Source organism: Chelonia mydas, chromosome 9 (assembly GCF_015237465.2).
Source record: "Chelonia mydas isolate rCheMyd1 chromosome 9, rCheMyd1.pri.v2, whole genome shotgun sequence".
NCBI lineage: Eukaryota > Metazoa > Chordata > Testudines > Cheloniidae > Chelonia > Chelonia mydas.
In genome coordinates this window covers 22,539,892-22,556,200 of record NC_057855.1, presented here as the reverse complement: position 1 = coordinate 22,556,200, position 16,309 = coordinate 22,539,892, and the positions used below count along the sequence as shown (strand labels likewise).

Genomic DNA, 16,309 nt, shown 5'->3' with positions numbered 1-16,309 from the left:
CTCACTAAATAAAAACAGGTTTCTATTCTTCAGTATTAGTAAGTAAATTTTCATTCAGATCTATGCTGTATTTGAAGGCATATTTATCACAGTATTTACTCTTTTCTGCAGTAAAACTAATTCACCTACATTCAGATGAATAGACAAAACAAGAACATTATTCTGAAACTTCTATTAATAAAAAAACTTTAGTCCACAGGATAACACTTCTACTCATAAGGGGAGAGCTTCAAGTCAGCACAATGACAGCTCTTCTCTGAGGAGTGATGGTTACATAGAATATAACACCCTCCTACTCTGTGTATTCAGAATCTCAGCTGCTTGCTTCAGTGACAGAATGAGTTTTTACTACTTTTTACTCCTGTGGGTCCAGTACAGCTCATGCAGCTAAGAAGTAATGAGCTGGATTCTATTCCTTATGAATCGTCAAATTATTTACTGTAACAGAGTGGCTTGCTAAACCAACCTGATTATAGAATGAGCCCCACTTGAGAGCAATCCCCTGTAAAGAGCAGAAGGTGGCTGCAGTAATGGGAATGAGAGCCAGGCTTTAGTGGTGATAAAGTCCAGCTGGGGAAGGGGTTGGAGAGAGAGCCAGGTAGTAAGTTGAGAGTAAGAAAAGCTCTCCAGGTAAGAAGGCCTGAGAGAAATCCTGATTAAGCAGAGGAGATACAGAAGGACTCAGAAGAGAACTTAAGAGGCTGGGTAGAAAGTGGCTCAGGGAAAAATGCAGCACAGGTAAAAGGGCAGAACTAGCTGGACAGGGCTAGAATCTAGATTAGAGGGTGGGACTGGGTTCCCCTACTGGCCCTAAGGAAGGGGTTTGGATAAGCATCCCACAATGGTTACTGAGCCTAGCAAGGGGGTTATAGGCTGAGCTGAAGACTGGTTGAAGAAGAGCCCCAGAAAGGGAAGAATTTTTGTTTGTGCTAAAGATATTTTAGGAATTTAGGGGACTTTCAGTTTGGACAATTGTGAACTTGGTGGACTTAAGATAGTGACCTGGTTGGAGGGCTGAGTCACTGGAAGAGGAACTGCCAGAGCAACCATTGGCAGGGAGTGCTGGCCAAGTGAGAGAGCTGCTATGCCTCATCCCTGGACATGAGGGAGCACCTAGCAGTGAGTGAATTTGTTTACATTTATCAAGTTTCAGAGAGCTACACACCCATGCAAACCATTTGAAGACTGAGGCTGCACTCATGTCAATGAGACCATTTCTAGAAATAAAGGGCAGTTATTTTTAAAATGAGGGAGAGTGAATAGGACAGTTACTCTTCCCAGTGCTCGTATCTATTCTTCTGACCAAAACCTCACTTCAAAACTGTGGAGGGGCTTTTGGTCCTCATCCTGCACTCATTAGCTGAAGTCATTTTCCAAGAGGATTCTGAACATTCCTGCAGTGAGGGACCAATTGGGAGAATATCAGAACTATCTATATGCAGCTTTAGGGTTCTCGTGCTACTTACTTTTTTTGCACCAATTTTTCTTTTTATCTAATTAATCCATTTTCAACTATGTTGGAGCTATGTTACAGCATGTAGCTCTCATGTTGCTTCCGAAATGACTAGGGATCTGTTAGTGTTTCTCCTGTGACAAATTTTAGCAACCATGAGTCTGACCCTACAGCATAGGAAAAGTGTAGTGCTTTAATGCATAAACTACAACTTGACTTTTCCCATAGAGGATCATGCCTCCAGAAGTTTTAATAAACTCTCCCCACATGCTTCTTTGAATATGAATTTCATTTCAAATGTAGATAACTTTATTATGGGATATAAATGGTTAAGGGTTTACTATGATGAGTGTGGATGCTTATAATGTTTTACAAATACTACATGTCCTTTCTATTTGTGGTGTTTGCTGTATGGTACTCTGTTGACATATCCCTTGACCGACTGTCATAGAGACATCAGTCCATGATGTTTCAATGGGAAGTGCCCATCTCACTGATTCCCTACTTCATGATCGCCCCCATTTTACAGATGGAGAACTGAGGCATAGGAAGGGTGACTTGCCAAAGGTCGTGGAAGAAGTCCTATTGCAGAGCAGGAAATTGAATTCCCACACCCCAGGCTATTGCCCCAACCACTGGGCAATACTTCCTCCCATACTGCTATATGATTACAAGGAGTTAATTCAAGCAGGAGCTATTTGCATGTACCCAGGAAAGGGGCAATAGTTCTAGATAGCTTCACTTACTTGTACTAAAAGGACAATCCATGTGTCATTTGCTTTTGACATTTCACCTTTGGCCATGCTGAGTTCACCAGACTAGTTTGTAGTCAGACATTGGGGGAATGCAAGTGGGAAAACTGGAAAAAGAACTTTGTGGTGGATTTAAGAAGTCCTTAAAGGAAAAGGGGGAGAGTGAGACTGCTGGGGAGCAGACCGAACGCCAATCCCCAGAGGCTGGGGTATCTAGGATAAACTCCGCCCACCTACGCCTATAGGGAAGACAGATATGCACACAGATGTCTGATTGTGTTTTAAAAACATTTTCTTTTGTGATTAAAAAATACTTTTGTTTTGAAAAAGCTGTTTTGGGTCACAGTATTCAGCACCGGTCCCAGCACCCAAAGGGGTGAAAACTGTAGACAACCAAACCCTATTGGGCCTGCTGAATAACTGCAGTTAGTACACAGGGTGCTGTAGCCCAGGAACCCACTCTAAGAATGGGAGAATTGTAGGATTCCACCATGAGAGAGGTGAAGGTGCAGGACCTGTCACCTACACGCATATACTTGGAGAGACCAGAGGGGATAGCAGGCTCTCAACTATGACACTGACACTCAGCTAATATCTATGGTAAGATATCTCTTGGCTTTTGAAAGAGAGTTGACTTAAAAGGGCAATAAATGACATTGGAAAAACTTGTGCATGGTGGACTGGGCTTTACAATGTGCAAATGTAGCTTATGTGTATTGCCTAGGTATACTCTGAATGCTTATGGTTTCTGCTATAGATGTTGTGTTAGTGAATAATGCTCAAAGCTTTTGCATATATAGTTATACCCTACAGTAAGTCTGAAACAAAAAGTGAAAAATCATGTAACTGAAGTCAGTGTTTAACATAACAGAATGACTATATCTTAATTTGACGGGTAAAGCTTTTTGTGGGTTAAAATGTTCTCAGAGTACTAAACAAAATTTATATTAAAGACTATATTAAAGATTGATAAGGAACACATTTGGGAGCTGCATATGAATTTTTAATGGGTGATAAAAAAAAATTATTGAAACTTCTAACTTCCTCTGTAAATAAAGCACTTACAACCCATTTTTCATAATGCTGCTGAACAATATCCAAAGGCATTTTCGTAATTTAGAAATCTACTGTGTACCACAGTGTTTCAGCCAAAAACTGACCACTAGAATTCTACTTTTAAAAGGTTTCTATAAAAGTAACTGTTACAATGCTAATTTGTATGATGTCTAGGGAGCAAGCACAAATCTGAGAACAAGACTAATCTCCCTCTGAAATTAATCTTCCTGTGTTTTTCTAATAAACTGGGAGAACTCTAAATAATTAACATAAACAAATGAAAACTAATTTGTTAATTTTTACGCAATTGCCTGATCCATGTTAATGAATAATTTACGAGTCAGAAATGAATATAAAATTAAAATATTTCTATGTAGGGTGTACTGTAAGTGTTATCTGCATATGCTGTCTAGCTGACTGCTAATTTATAAAATAGAAAATAACCCCAGAGAAAATGGCATTCATCAAGAACCAGGCTATAATAAAAAAAGCTGCAGACTCTAGAGGTTTTACTATTTCCATATAGACCTGGGATCATTTGTCTGAGGCTGTTTTTTGAATTATTCATATAAACTGTAGCTTTTTGCTTTCAGAGATTGAATGCGACCAGCTTCCATCGTGTGGTTTCACATGCTGCTTTTTTGTTTGCATTTAAGGTTTTTTTTTTTATATGATGTCTTTTAGTCAAAGACACTGCTGGATACTGCATAGCATTCTATCAGCTGAACATTAGACATTAAGAACCTGTATTATGTTTAATACTGAGATTTTTCCATGCAAATAGGGAAATCAGGGAATGTAGTAACTGAAGAGCTAATAAACCTTGAAAATATTTTTGTATTTTTTGCTTTGACATTGGAGTACTAGCATTAAGAAAAAACACATTTAGTTTTAGATCACGGTGCTACGTTACATGAGTCTTCAGCACCTTGACATTTAAAATCTCTCTGTAATGATTTGCAGCATTAACACAGTGGATCAGACCAATGATTCATGTTAGGTGTCCTGTCTCTTTCACTGGCAAATTTGTGACTCTTCAGAGGAAACTGAAACTCTCCACTCTTGCCCCATGCCCAGAGTTGTTAAAGTGTGCAATGCAGTATATTAGGAAGTGGGGAAGAGAGAAGGAAACTTCTTCCTGAACTTGCATCCAAAAGCATAAGGGTTGATTGCCTTCCAGCATTCATAATGACAAATGTTGGTTGCAATTACCCAGCTACAGAGTTGTGATTAGATGACTGCTTGAAGAAGTGAATTCCACTTCCAGGCTACATGCTCTGTGAAATATTTTCCTGTTTATTCTAAATAGAACTTTAAAATTCCAGTGCATTAACATGTGGCTAGTGATGTTCCATTTAAGGCTAAGATGGTTCTTTACAACCTTATTTTCAGTGAAGGAAAATGCCTTCCACTTCGCTTTTTTTAAGATTACTGCAATCCCCCCTCATACATCATCATCCTTACATTAGACGTTGTGGCCTCACCTGTCTCTAAGTTAGGAGGCAAAAAATAACATAGCTGGTGTAAAGGCACCAACCCTACTCTCTTTCACCTCACTTTGCTTCCTTAGACCTGGAAGCATAGAGGGCAGCCTCATGCCTTAGAATTATTTTCTCTTCCAGCTTTTACGAGAATGAAGAACTTCAGAGAGACTGGGGAATAGAGGAATTAGTAACTAGGTAAGAGAACAGTGAAGGCTCTTCCATTGGGGCACCTGGGAAGCTGCCCTACTAAACAAACTGACTAGCCTTCAGTTCAATTCTGTATGCTATTCACAGCACATAATTTAACAGGATTGATCTTGCAGGTGAAGAATGGATGTGGGGCAACAGCTCTGGTGCTCCTCAGACTAAATAATGTTCTGTGTCCACCTTTCAGTAATGAGCACTACAGCAATAGGACTTGAATGGCTCAGTAACCACAGCAGAACATTGATAAGCACATTCCAGTATTATCGCAAAGCAGTGAGAACAGAATGCACAGCACTGCTCGCTTATATCTTGTTAGCCCCAACACAATGCTGAGAAACTATTGCAAAATAATAAGCCTCTGCAGATTACACAGACAACCTTACATTGACCCATTTAAAATGTTGGGTCAAAGCTGGTGCAACCCACACTAAGAGTTTGTCCTTTCACTCAAACAATTAAGAGTCATGCTTGGAGGCCCTATTCAAAAAAAGATTTAAGCCTATGTGTAAATCCCTTTCCATTCAGGATATCACTTAAACATGTATTTAAGTCCTACTGGCTTCAAGGGACTTAAGCAGATGCTTAAGTGCTATCATGAATAGAGACTTTCTTGAATTGGGGCCCTAAATGGAGGAGGTCCTGAGTTCAAATCCATGCTGGGTCAGTTGCATACTCACTGAGAATGAGGGGGAAGAACAGAATGGCAAAGAAATAATCTTTGGCTTCAGAAACCCCATAGTCAGGTCACAGCTAAATAAGTCTCAGGGTACACAGGAGTTTTCCTCCAGAGAGCTAACTAGAAAATCCTTTGACCAAACCTTCCTCTTAAGGTTCTGACCTGAGATGGTTCAGAGTCCTCCTACCTCCTTTCAGGATTAAGTGATGTTCCCAGGTAATAACTCTTTCTCAATCCTTTTCTGCCTCTCTGGCCTGTCCAGGGAGCCGGACAGTCTCTGTTCCCCTAATTCACCTTTTTGGGTAGTTGACCGGCCCTTTCCTCTAGTACGTAGGGGATGTTAAGCAGCTTCCCCACTCGTCTCCTGTAGTGGCCAGGAGGCCTGCTCTCTTCACAGAATCTTTGAGGCACTGCCTACTGAGGCCTTCTCTAAACAACTCTGGTGGCTTTTCTTTTTCTTTTAAGACAGTGACTCCCACAAACATTTGATAGACCCTTAAATGTAAAATACCCTGGAGCTTTATAGGCAGTTGTTCAGTAAGGTATTTTGAAATCCCTGATGTGTGTTTGATCAGGGCTTGAAATGCAATGAGAAGATTTTTTTTTTATTAACTCCGCAATTCATGTTCTAATCACTGATAGGAATTGGAACTCAATTTTATTGGACCATTTTCCAAGCCTTGAAGATTTAGTTAGACTTTGGCTCTATTGGGCAAATTACTTAAGTATGTGCTTAACTTCAAGCATGTGAGCAGTCTCGTTAATACCAGGACTTTCATGGATTATCCTTGTGCTTACAGTATTTTTCTAGAAAAACAAGGACAACAAGCTTACCAGGTAACCATTTTAAAGCTGTTTTAACTGAAATCTTTATAAACATTGTACAGTAACAGAAATTACTCAGCAATGTTTTCCTGTCTCACCAAGTGCTAGAAATTTGCTTTCTGGTACTTTTCAGGTTGTCATAACTCGGCTTAGGTAACTATCTGACCATGAAACCAAGTTGTTTAATGTTTTGTGTCTCTGTATATTCAATTAAAGTATGTTAATTCAACTGAAAAAATCCTGTCAAAGTTTCTCCTCCTGACAAGGTCCAGTGGTTAGAAACTCATTTATTGAAGTACATTTGGAAAGAAAATAGCTTTCTCATCTAAGAAGTGAGTTTGCTTGCTTTTGGGGGTTCATGTTGGAAGACTAACTTGTAATAAACTCTTGAAGGTTGACTTAGTTATGGTGGACAACAATTTTATTGCTGCTCAGATTTACAGAGTTGTATTGATGTTTATCTCCTGTAGGTATAAATCATAGCTGCAACATGCAATGTAGGGTGGAGTTGCTAGGCAACAATTTTCAGTTAAAAGTTCCTTTTAAATATCTGCAGATATTTATTTATGAGAAATTAGATTTAACTCCTCGGGCACTCATACGGGAACAACCTACGAACCTAATATAAATGGTCACAGTATCTCTCCTACCACCATTAGCTATTATTTTCTATCAACAGTATCACAAACTTCCATAAACTATTTTAGTTCTGTCTGGGACAAAGATGACACTTTTGACTTCAGGATGCTTGCCCCATGATAATGAATTGTCACCAAAGCTTTTCAAGTTCTCAGGGGATCACACTAACACCACTCTTGTGCATGTGGGAAAAATTGTTGATTTTTTACTAAAGAAATAAAGGTGGGGGGTGGGATTGGGAGAAGGAGCTTCAGAGTTTAAGCTCCGCTCCTGTGGAGTTTAGGAACTATGCAGGAGTCTGAGTCCTGTAGAGCTCAGAAGTGAGCCTTATTAAAATGCTGGTCCTAAATAGATTTCATACAGTCCTTTGAGAATAGATTTAGACCCTGATCCTGCAGGGCACTCTGTGTGGGCCAACACCTGCTTGGAGCTCATTGTGGGACTCAGGCTGCAGTTACTAAATTGGAATAATCCCTAAATTATTAAATGTATGAGAACTTCTGTTCATTCCTGTGAAATCAAAAAGTTCCATCTGAATTACTACTTCAGGGGTATGTTATGATAATAGCAAGGTACTTTGCAAGTACAAAAGCAAAAGTAATATCTAATGTTGGGGTTTGGGTGCTCGAGGTTAAGTGACTAGAGTATTGTTACAGTATTTATTACACTCAAATGTAAACCATTTATTGCTTTCTCCACTTCTCCATATGTTTCACTGCATCCGAAAGTTAAGTTCAGTACAGCCCTAATCCCTTGCACTATTCATACATTTTTCCTGGGTGGTAAATTGTGTAGTATTTCTAGCTTGTCTTCAGTGAGCATGGTCTCTTGTCTGATATTCAGTTTTGAGTTAAGTAGCTAAAATATTTCACAGAGACAAAGCTCCCCACCTGAGGGGCCTTAACAGCAACAAAGGCCTGAGAGATCCTCTGCCAGAGGAGGTTTATCACTTTTTTTTGTTCCAGCACTACAAGTAACTTCACAATATAACTGTGTAGGTATTCGCAAAAAAAAAAGAGTACTTGTGGCCCCTTAGAGACTAACCAATTTATTTGAGCATAAGCTTTCGTGAGCTACAGCTCACTTCATCGGCTCCGATGAAGTGAGCTGTAGCTCACGAAAGCTTATGCTCAAATACATTTGTTAGTCTCTAAGGTGCCACGAGTACTCCTTTTTCTTTTTGCGAATACAGACTAACACGGCTGCTACTCTGAAACCTGTGTAGGTATTAAAATTCTCAACTACATCTCCATACAACCACTGCCTTGTACCACTCCTTCCTTTCTCACCACAACTGTGCCAGTCAGGCTCTGTTCTCTAACAGTTACAAGGATCCCAGTAAATGCAAATCAGTCTGCTTTCTTAGAAGGCGACTTAAGTCATTTAATTGTACGGACCTTCACTTGAGTTAAAGATACACCGTTTCAATACCAGACTCCAAGTAATAGGTTTCATCCTCAGGGATAGGAAAGTTAGAGAAATTACAGGGAAATAAAGTGTCGCAGCCACTTACCACCCCAAATTTCAAAACTTTACTAATGTAGTAAAATCATGAGGATATTAAAACTTCTTGAATTTTGAGACATGCTTATTTTCCCCATTGGTAGTCAGTTTATTTAATTTATTTAAAGACCAAAATAAATGGAAAACATCTGGTATTGTGAGGTGGTGATTATGAGGAAGGAGAAGAAATGTACAGATGGGGTCCCATTGTTTTTATATTGGGAAGTACTTTGGGGTTTTTTTGTGTGTTTTTTGTTTTTGTTTTTTTAAGGCTAAGATTTTCAAAAGTGCCTAAGGGAATTAGGTGCCTAAATCATATTGAAAGTCAATGGGAGTTGGATGTCTAACTACTTTAGATCCCTGTGAAAATCCCACCTGCCTGAAATATTTTGGAAATTCCCTAAGGATCCAATCAGGATTTGGGTCCCACTGTGCAAGGCACTTTATAAATGTATTTGAAAATTCAGGGTCTGCCCCAAAGAGATGTTTAAAGAACTGTGTAGCTTTAAATGAAATCCAGTACTGGGTGTGAAAAGTAGTGAAAATTGCTCCCCTCCCCCTTTTAAAGCCATTTCTCAGTCTAAAAATGCCTTGAATAAAAGTGAGCCCCTTAGGCATGGTAAACCAGGACACTTTGTGGTTTGAGGCGTGTGCATGATGGATTTTAGACCCTAATACTGAAAGGTGGGAATGCACAAAAAGACTAAAATTTACTTCATTATATCTTTACAAGGTTCAGTACCTTCACCATTTCTTCTGCTGTGAAACCACTGAATGCTTAGGATCTAGCAGCACCTCAAATTATATAATAGAAATAATCTGAACATTTAATGGCAGTAGAAATTTAGCGTAAACTGCTGAGTAGCTAAATCCTAGCTTCATTAATCAAAACATTTTGTATGCCTTTTGTGCTATTTTGTAACTGTCATTTGTTGCTATTAATGGAAGAAAAAGCCCACATGGTTTATTTTTCATTGAACAGAATCTCCTACAATTGGCAATTAAATTTATTTTTTTATACAGAAAATTAGATAGGTGGATTAGATGCGTATGTTTCCTCCTAAACCTGTTACTTTCCATGATAACTGTAGGATTCATTTAACTGTAGCCTAGATATTAAAAAGGCAGTGAATACTGCTATAATTTGCCTTTGAGACTAATCTATGGCCAGCTTTTTATATGGCATGTTAAATTATACACAGATTATAAAGAGACCACAGTAGATTGAACAATTATATTAATGACTATTAAATGATTAACTATGGATTCAGTGTTATGAAAATGAGATTATTTCACCTATGAGACAGACATGTAGTTAAGATGTTTCACATGGGAAATTAGTATGGTTCCATATTATAGTGGTCCCCAACGGTGCTGCAAAAGTTAAGGGCCTGTCAGCATGTCTGCTGTAATCACCTATTCTGTATTCTGCATGTTGGACATTTCAAATTGTTTGGGGATGAAACTGATGTGTTAATTGTTTCAAAGGTGACAAACATTTAACTGTGTTCTATTTATGGGGCACTGTATTATCTGGAAAGTGTTTTACCAAACACCAGATCTGTGCCTCAATGAATTTACAATCTAGCTCTAATTGAATATGCTTGAGAATAATATGCACTCCCTCATTGTCTACTCATGTTAATATACCCTTTGTAAGATGCTGATATGACAGAAGGAAACAACTAATCCCAAATCACGCTATTAAGGTATGTGAAAGATTATTAGCTGTGGTTGGCTGTTCCAGTTGTATATTATGACAAATGGGGAAAGCCAATAACCCACCATGGTCCCACACACTGATAGTAATATCCAGTCACTGGGAATGGCATAGCTAAGCTAAAACACTGTACGAAGAGGATTGCTTGGATTGTAGTTCACTGTGCCATCCAGTCTAAATACTAGATATCCGTGTCACTGCAAAATCCTACAGAGTTGACTCCTGCAAACTATTCACTACATAAAAGTAAAAGTTTAATTGTCTCCTATTCAGATCTGCGTGAGAACCGGTGCAACTAGAGTTCTGCTTGAGTCCCCCTAAAAACACCTTTTTATTTGGAGACTGCCCTATGAAACGATGGCAATAGTGAAAAGCCATTTCATATCTTCAAACTAACATTTCTACTTAGAAGGGGCTTTGGTTGGTAAAACTCTTATTCCATTGCACAATACCAGTCATGGCTTGCAGTACCTACTGTGCACTTGGAATAAACAGCTTTTGCAGTTGATGAAATTGTTCACTTTGTAAATGCTTCTGCTTCACATACTCGGGTACCATAGAAACAATATTTTTAAATAAGAGTCCAGAACACTCTTTTTTCCATTATCAAACTGCTTTTATTTACCGTATGACATTTAATCTTCTTTTGCTATTATTGCCTTCTTTTGGCAATTATATTAGATGGGATTTAAAATTTTCCAATTTCAATTTTTCCAGTCAAGAATAAGATTACTTTGACTAATTGATAAGAGTTGGATAAAGGAGTCTAGCACTGGTGTAACCAGGTGCCTTAGATAGTGTGGTCTACTGATCAGAGAACAGGACTTGATGTTTACTTAAGAGTTGCAGTCTATTGATATGTGACCTGTGACAGATTTGCTGTGTGGCCTTATTCTGTCAGCCTGTAAAGTGATATGCAAACCTACTTCCCAGGAGTGTGGAAGCTGTTTGTAATGAACTGGCAAATCCTTCTGATTAGATGTGCTATATAAATGCAAAGCATTATTGTCTACTTTGCAGGATGTTGTCTTGGAAGCAGATTATGAACAGCATCACTCAGAACAGACACAGTGCAGTGATAGTGTCATAAGGTTTTTCCATTTGGCAGGACTGTGTTCCTGTTTCAGCATCTCTTTAAAATTGTTTGAAGCTGCACTGATACCTGTGGCTAAACAGTTGTTAGATGCAGAGTATAAAGCATTTCTTACATGTACCTAGATACTATCATCCAATTTGAACAAGAGAAGCAGGAAATGTACTGGGGACAAAGAGTGAGGCATAAGATGTGTTTACCGTTTCTAACAAGCACAGCCTTGATTGACATTAATGAGTGGTGGGTTGAGTCCTTAGGGTGCCTACATGGCTATAGTTATCAGAATGAGTGAGTGTCTTCATTACTATCTGTGTGGAGAAGCAGTATTTCATGCTGATGGTAAACAAGACAGTTTGGTGGAAATTACACTATACATAAAGATTAAGACTCTAATAAAAACTGGTTGGTTAGTAGTTCAGCATATAACATAGGAAATATTTACACAAATGCACATGAGCCACTGTAGTCTAAAAATATGCAGAGACAGCTGCTCACACCTGGGCTTATCAATTAGCTATTTTAGCATTTCCAGGTGGCAGATAACTAACAGTGCTGGTATATTAGAAAGACAAGGTGGGTGAGATGATATCTTTTTATTGGACCAACTTCTGTTGGTGAGAGAGACAAGTGTTTGAGCCACACAGAGCTCTTAGGTCTTCATCAGTTCTGGTGTATCTCACTTTGACAGAGGCCTTGCTTTTCATTCAGTTAATCTTAAATACCCTGAGTGGGTTCCCCAAATCTCACTCACCAAACAGCCTACATAGATTGCCCTTCCCCCTTATCTACAGAAATCTACCTCTATGCTGCAGCATACCTTACTGAGATAATTAATTACAGGGGATGATAATGATTTTGGAACACTTAGGGTATCTTGTACTGGGTGAGGGGGGAACTATTAACATTCTAGACAGGTAACTGTTCAAGCAGTACCTGAAGTATAAGATCTTGAATCTGCTGATAACATTGGCTGTCCTTAGGGTTGCCAGGCATCCAGTTTTCAACCAGAACACCTGGTCGAAAAGGGAGCCTGGCGGCTCCAGTTGGCACCGCCAACCGGGCCGTTTAAAAGTCTGGTCAGTGGCGCAGCAAGGGCCTGGGGCTAAGGCAGGCTCCCTAGCTCCTTGCAGCTCCCAGAAGTGGCTGCCAGGTCCGTGCAGCCCCTATATGCATGGGCAGCCAGGGAGGTTCCCACACACTGTCCCTGCTCCGAGGGCCGACTCTGCAGCTCCCTTTGGCTGGGAACCACAATTAATGCAAGCTGCAGGGCAGAACCTGTGGGTGTGAGGGCAGTTTGCAGAGCCTCGCCAGCCGCCCATGCGTCTAGGGGCTGCAAGGACCTGGCGGCCACTTCCTGGGAACCATGGTAAACGCTGCCGGGATCCCACACCCCATCCCCCTGCATGGAGTCCTCTCCCAACCCCCTGTCCCAGCCTCGAGTCCCCTCCTGCACTCAAACCCCCTGCTGGAGCCCACACCCCGTCTCGCACTCCAAACCCCTCAGACCCAGCCCAGAGCCCCGTCCTGCACACCAAACCCCTCATCCCTGGCCCCACCCTAGACCCTGCATTCCCAGCTGGAGTCCTCACCCTCTCACAAACGCCATCCCTAGCCTGGAACCCTCTCCCACACCCTGAACCATTCATTTCTGGCCCCACCCGGAGCCCACAGCCCATACCCCTCTTCACCCCAACCCCCTGCTCTAGCCTGGAGCCCTTCTCTCACACCCCAAACCTCTCATTTCCAGCCCCACCCCAGAGCCTGCATCCCTAGCTGGAGCCCACCCCAACCCCCTGCCCCAGCCTGATGCAAGTGAGTGAGGGTGGGGGAGAGCGAGCGAGCAACTGGGGGGGGGGGGTGGAGCAAGCAGGGGCAGGGCCTCAGAGAAGGGGTGGGGCAAGGGCAGGGGTGTTCAGTTTTGAGCGATTAGAAAGTTGGTAATCCTAGCTGTCTCATATGAGTAATATCCTGTGTTAAGGAACTTAAATTTCCTGTTAGCTGATATGCCTTAAATGTTTCAAAGTGGGAGCAGATTGTGATGGCACTTCTATTGCATGAGCTGGGAAGTGATGATGTACTTTTGAGGACCCATTTTCACTGCTTAATATTATAGCTGATGACACAGCTTCAATCATATAAACAATTGTTGCATTTGAGGAGGTTCTCCTGAGTGGAAAGTCTATTTCAGAAGATTTATTTCAAGTCATAAAGCTTGAATCTTGTTTTGGTCTCTGATTTGGCTAGAGGCGGGATAGTCCTTCAATCACATGAGTGTACTAGAGCCAGCAGAAAAAATTAGAAAAGCTACAGTGCATGATTAATGTTTTGACTGTAAGATGCATGCTCTGACTGTATTGGGCCACACACCAAAATGGGACAGTGATCCTACATGCTCCAGACACTGTGAAGAAAGTAGTTTTCTTCTCAACTTGGGTAAAGTGTGCTGACCCCCTTAATTCAGAAGGAAAAAACAGTGATTACTGCTATATCTGACCTGTTCCTTTGAATAGGACGAGATAATTACTTACTGATTCTTTTGGAACACTAGGTCAGTCTGGCAAGATGCATTCTACTGAGCAGCATGTTTTTAATACTTGCTGATCTGCATTAGCAGAGGCCATTGGGGCTGGCAGCCCTAGTCAGTGATTTTGGTCCACTGATGCCCATTGTTTATTTGAGAACAAGGTCAGTTATCAATAACTGACAAGTTTATCAAGCTTTCTTCTCCTGCCTTTCTACCTCCTCCAATGCCTGCACTACATACACTGTTGGTGGGCACATTATGCATATGTTAGGAGCATAGGCGCCAACTCTCTACCGGGGAGGGGGTGCTTGACCCCCCCCCACTCTGCCCCAGGCCCACACCCACTCCAGCTCCTCCCCGCCTCTTCCCGCCCATCCCCTGAGCATGACCCATCCCCACTCCTCCACAGCTCCTGCACACTGCTGAGCAGCTGTTCTGCGGCATGTAGGAGGAACTGGGAGGGAAGGGGAACAGTTATCAGCTGTGCTGCCGGTGGGTGCTAAGCACCTGCTAATTTTTTTTCCATGGGTACTCCAGAGCTGGAGCTCCCATGGAGTCAGCACCTATGGTTTTGAGTAGAGGAAGAAAGCAGCATTACATTGGTTTTTCTTGGGGTATTAAGACTTCAGCAGCAGCATCAATGCTTATTGACCTCTTTGGCAAGATGACCACTCATGTTTGTTTCCTGGAAAAGTAACCTGAATACTGAGTGATCATGCAATCTTACTTCTATTTTTTTTAATATGGCCTATATCTCCATGGTATATGAGCACATACACTCTTTCAAACAACAACAGTGTACATGTGCTTATTGCATTAATTGAGTCCTCAGTATACACTTTTCTATTGTACATACATATTGTAATTTAAGAAGTCTTCACATTATTCAGGTAAATCTAACTCTCTCATTCCAGGCAAACTAGCCTTCACTGAAATCTGTCCATTCCAAGTTTCTAGTTTTAAACCTCAGCCAGTTTTGTAGCAGCAATTTAAAACAAAAGTATTGTTTGAATATTTTTAAATGGGTAAAGTGGAGATTTTTCTTACTATGCCATAATTAAAGTTGTTTAAGGGATATTGATCAATGATTCATGAACATATAGTGATATTTCATTTACCCCTCTTGATTCTACAACTCAGACATCAAGCTCAAAAATAGTGTAACTAAGACTAAATTTTAAAGAATATTTTCTTTGGTTTTATGCTGTAACTGTATTCTTTGTCACCAGGCTTTATGTAACTCTGTTATTGCTTCACTCCTTCTCCTCAATGCCCATAGGGTTGTAACTTTTAGTTGTGCTTCAGCTATGGAAAAACACAGTTATAGAGAGAATTCATTTAGTTTGGTTTTCTTAGCAAAAGTTAAAAAGCTGGTGTATTCTCAGATGAAACACTATTATTGAAACACATAAAAAAGCCTTTTTTTAAAAGGAATCTAACATGGCTCTGAGTAACACTTCGCTCTTGTGCAAGCTTTTCAGAACTGTTGCAACTATGGTATAATGCAGCGGTTCTCAAACTTTAGCAACCCAAGGACCCCCATTTTGGATTTAAAAATTTTTGTGAACCCCCAAGCCCTCCACTCAGCCCTAGGTCCCACTGCCACGCTACCCCTTCCCCCATAGCTGTTCCGTGGTGTGCAGAAGGCACTGGGAGGAAGCGGGAGGAGTTGATCAGTGGGGCTGGTGGCCCCGGACATGATTCCGCCCGGTCCCTACTCCTCCCTGCACCTCCTGCAAGCTGGGGAACAGCTGTTTCTTGGTGTGCAGGAGTTGAGGGAAGGTGGGAGAGGAGTTGATCAGCGAGGACCACAGATCCCCTGGCGTACCCTCGCGGACCCTCAGGGGTCCGTGGACCGCAGTTTGAGAAACACTGGTATAATGCAGTAAAGCAGTAGAGCAATGGTATCTGCTTTAGGGGAAGAAAATAAAGATTTCTTTCAATGCTAGCAAAGCTGAAGGAAGGAAAGAACACTATTTTATTAATTTAATGGAAAACGGAGCAAAGCTCTGGAGGGCATCCTCAGAGAGATACATACCTACATGTGAGAAATGATCGCTAGATTTCCAGATCATTGGTTTACATTTGGTCATATGAGATTTCAACTTTGACCGTCACGATATAATAATGACTAATGAGAGTGAGATTATTTGTGCTAGTGCTTAAAGGCCTCCAACTGGATGTAGTTTATTGTGCTAAGTGATGTACATACATTGTGCTAGGTGCTGTCTTATAATTAAAAACAGCCTCTACCCCAAAGAGCTTACATCTGGGAAGAACAACAGAAATGATGAGACTTATGAATAACATGTCATTAACTAAGCAATGAACTAGAATGGGGGAAAATAATGACCTATGAATAGCTGAAGGGTATAAA

At 40.8% G+C, this 16,309-nt stretch overlaps 1 protein-coding gene across 4 annotated transcripts in view; it reads left to right on the top strand.

The window, feature by feature from the left end:
- The first annotated feature begins 532 nt into the window (after positions 1-532).
- IQCJ (IQ motif containing J) overlaps positions 533-16,309 on the top strand; it is a 303,641-nt gene continuing 287,864 nt past the window's right edge. For 3 of the 4 annotated variants that reach the window (XM_043522393.1, XM_043522394.1, XM_043522392.1), the window contains exon 1: positions 550-1,119. In XM_043522393.1, the coding sequence (XP_043378328.1) occupies positions 1,102-1,119 (18 nt within the window). In that variant the 5' untranslated portion in view covers positions 550-1,101. Of the gene's footprint in view, positions 1,120-16,309 lie in introns of all 4 variants that reach the window. The other variant, XM_043522395.1, reaches the window with a different exon arrangement.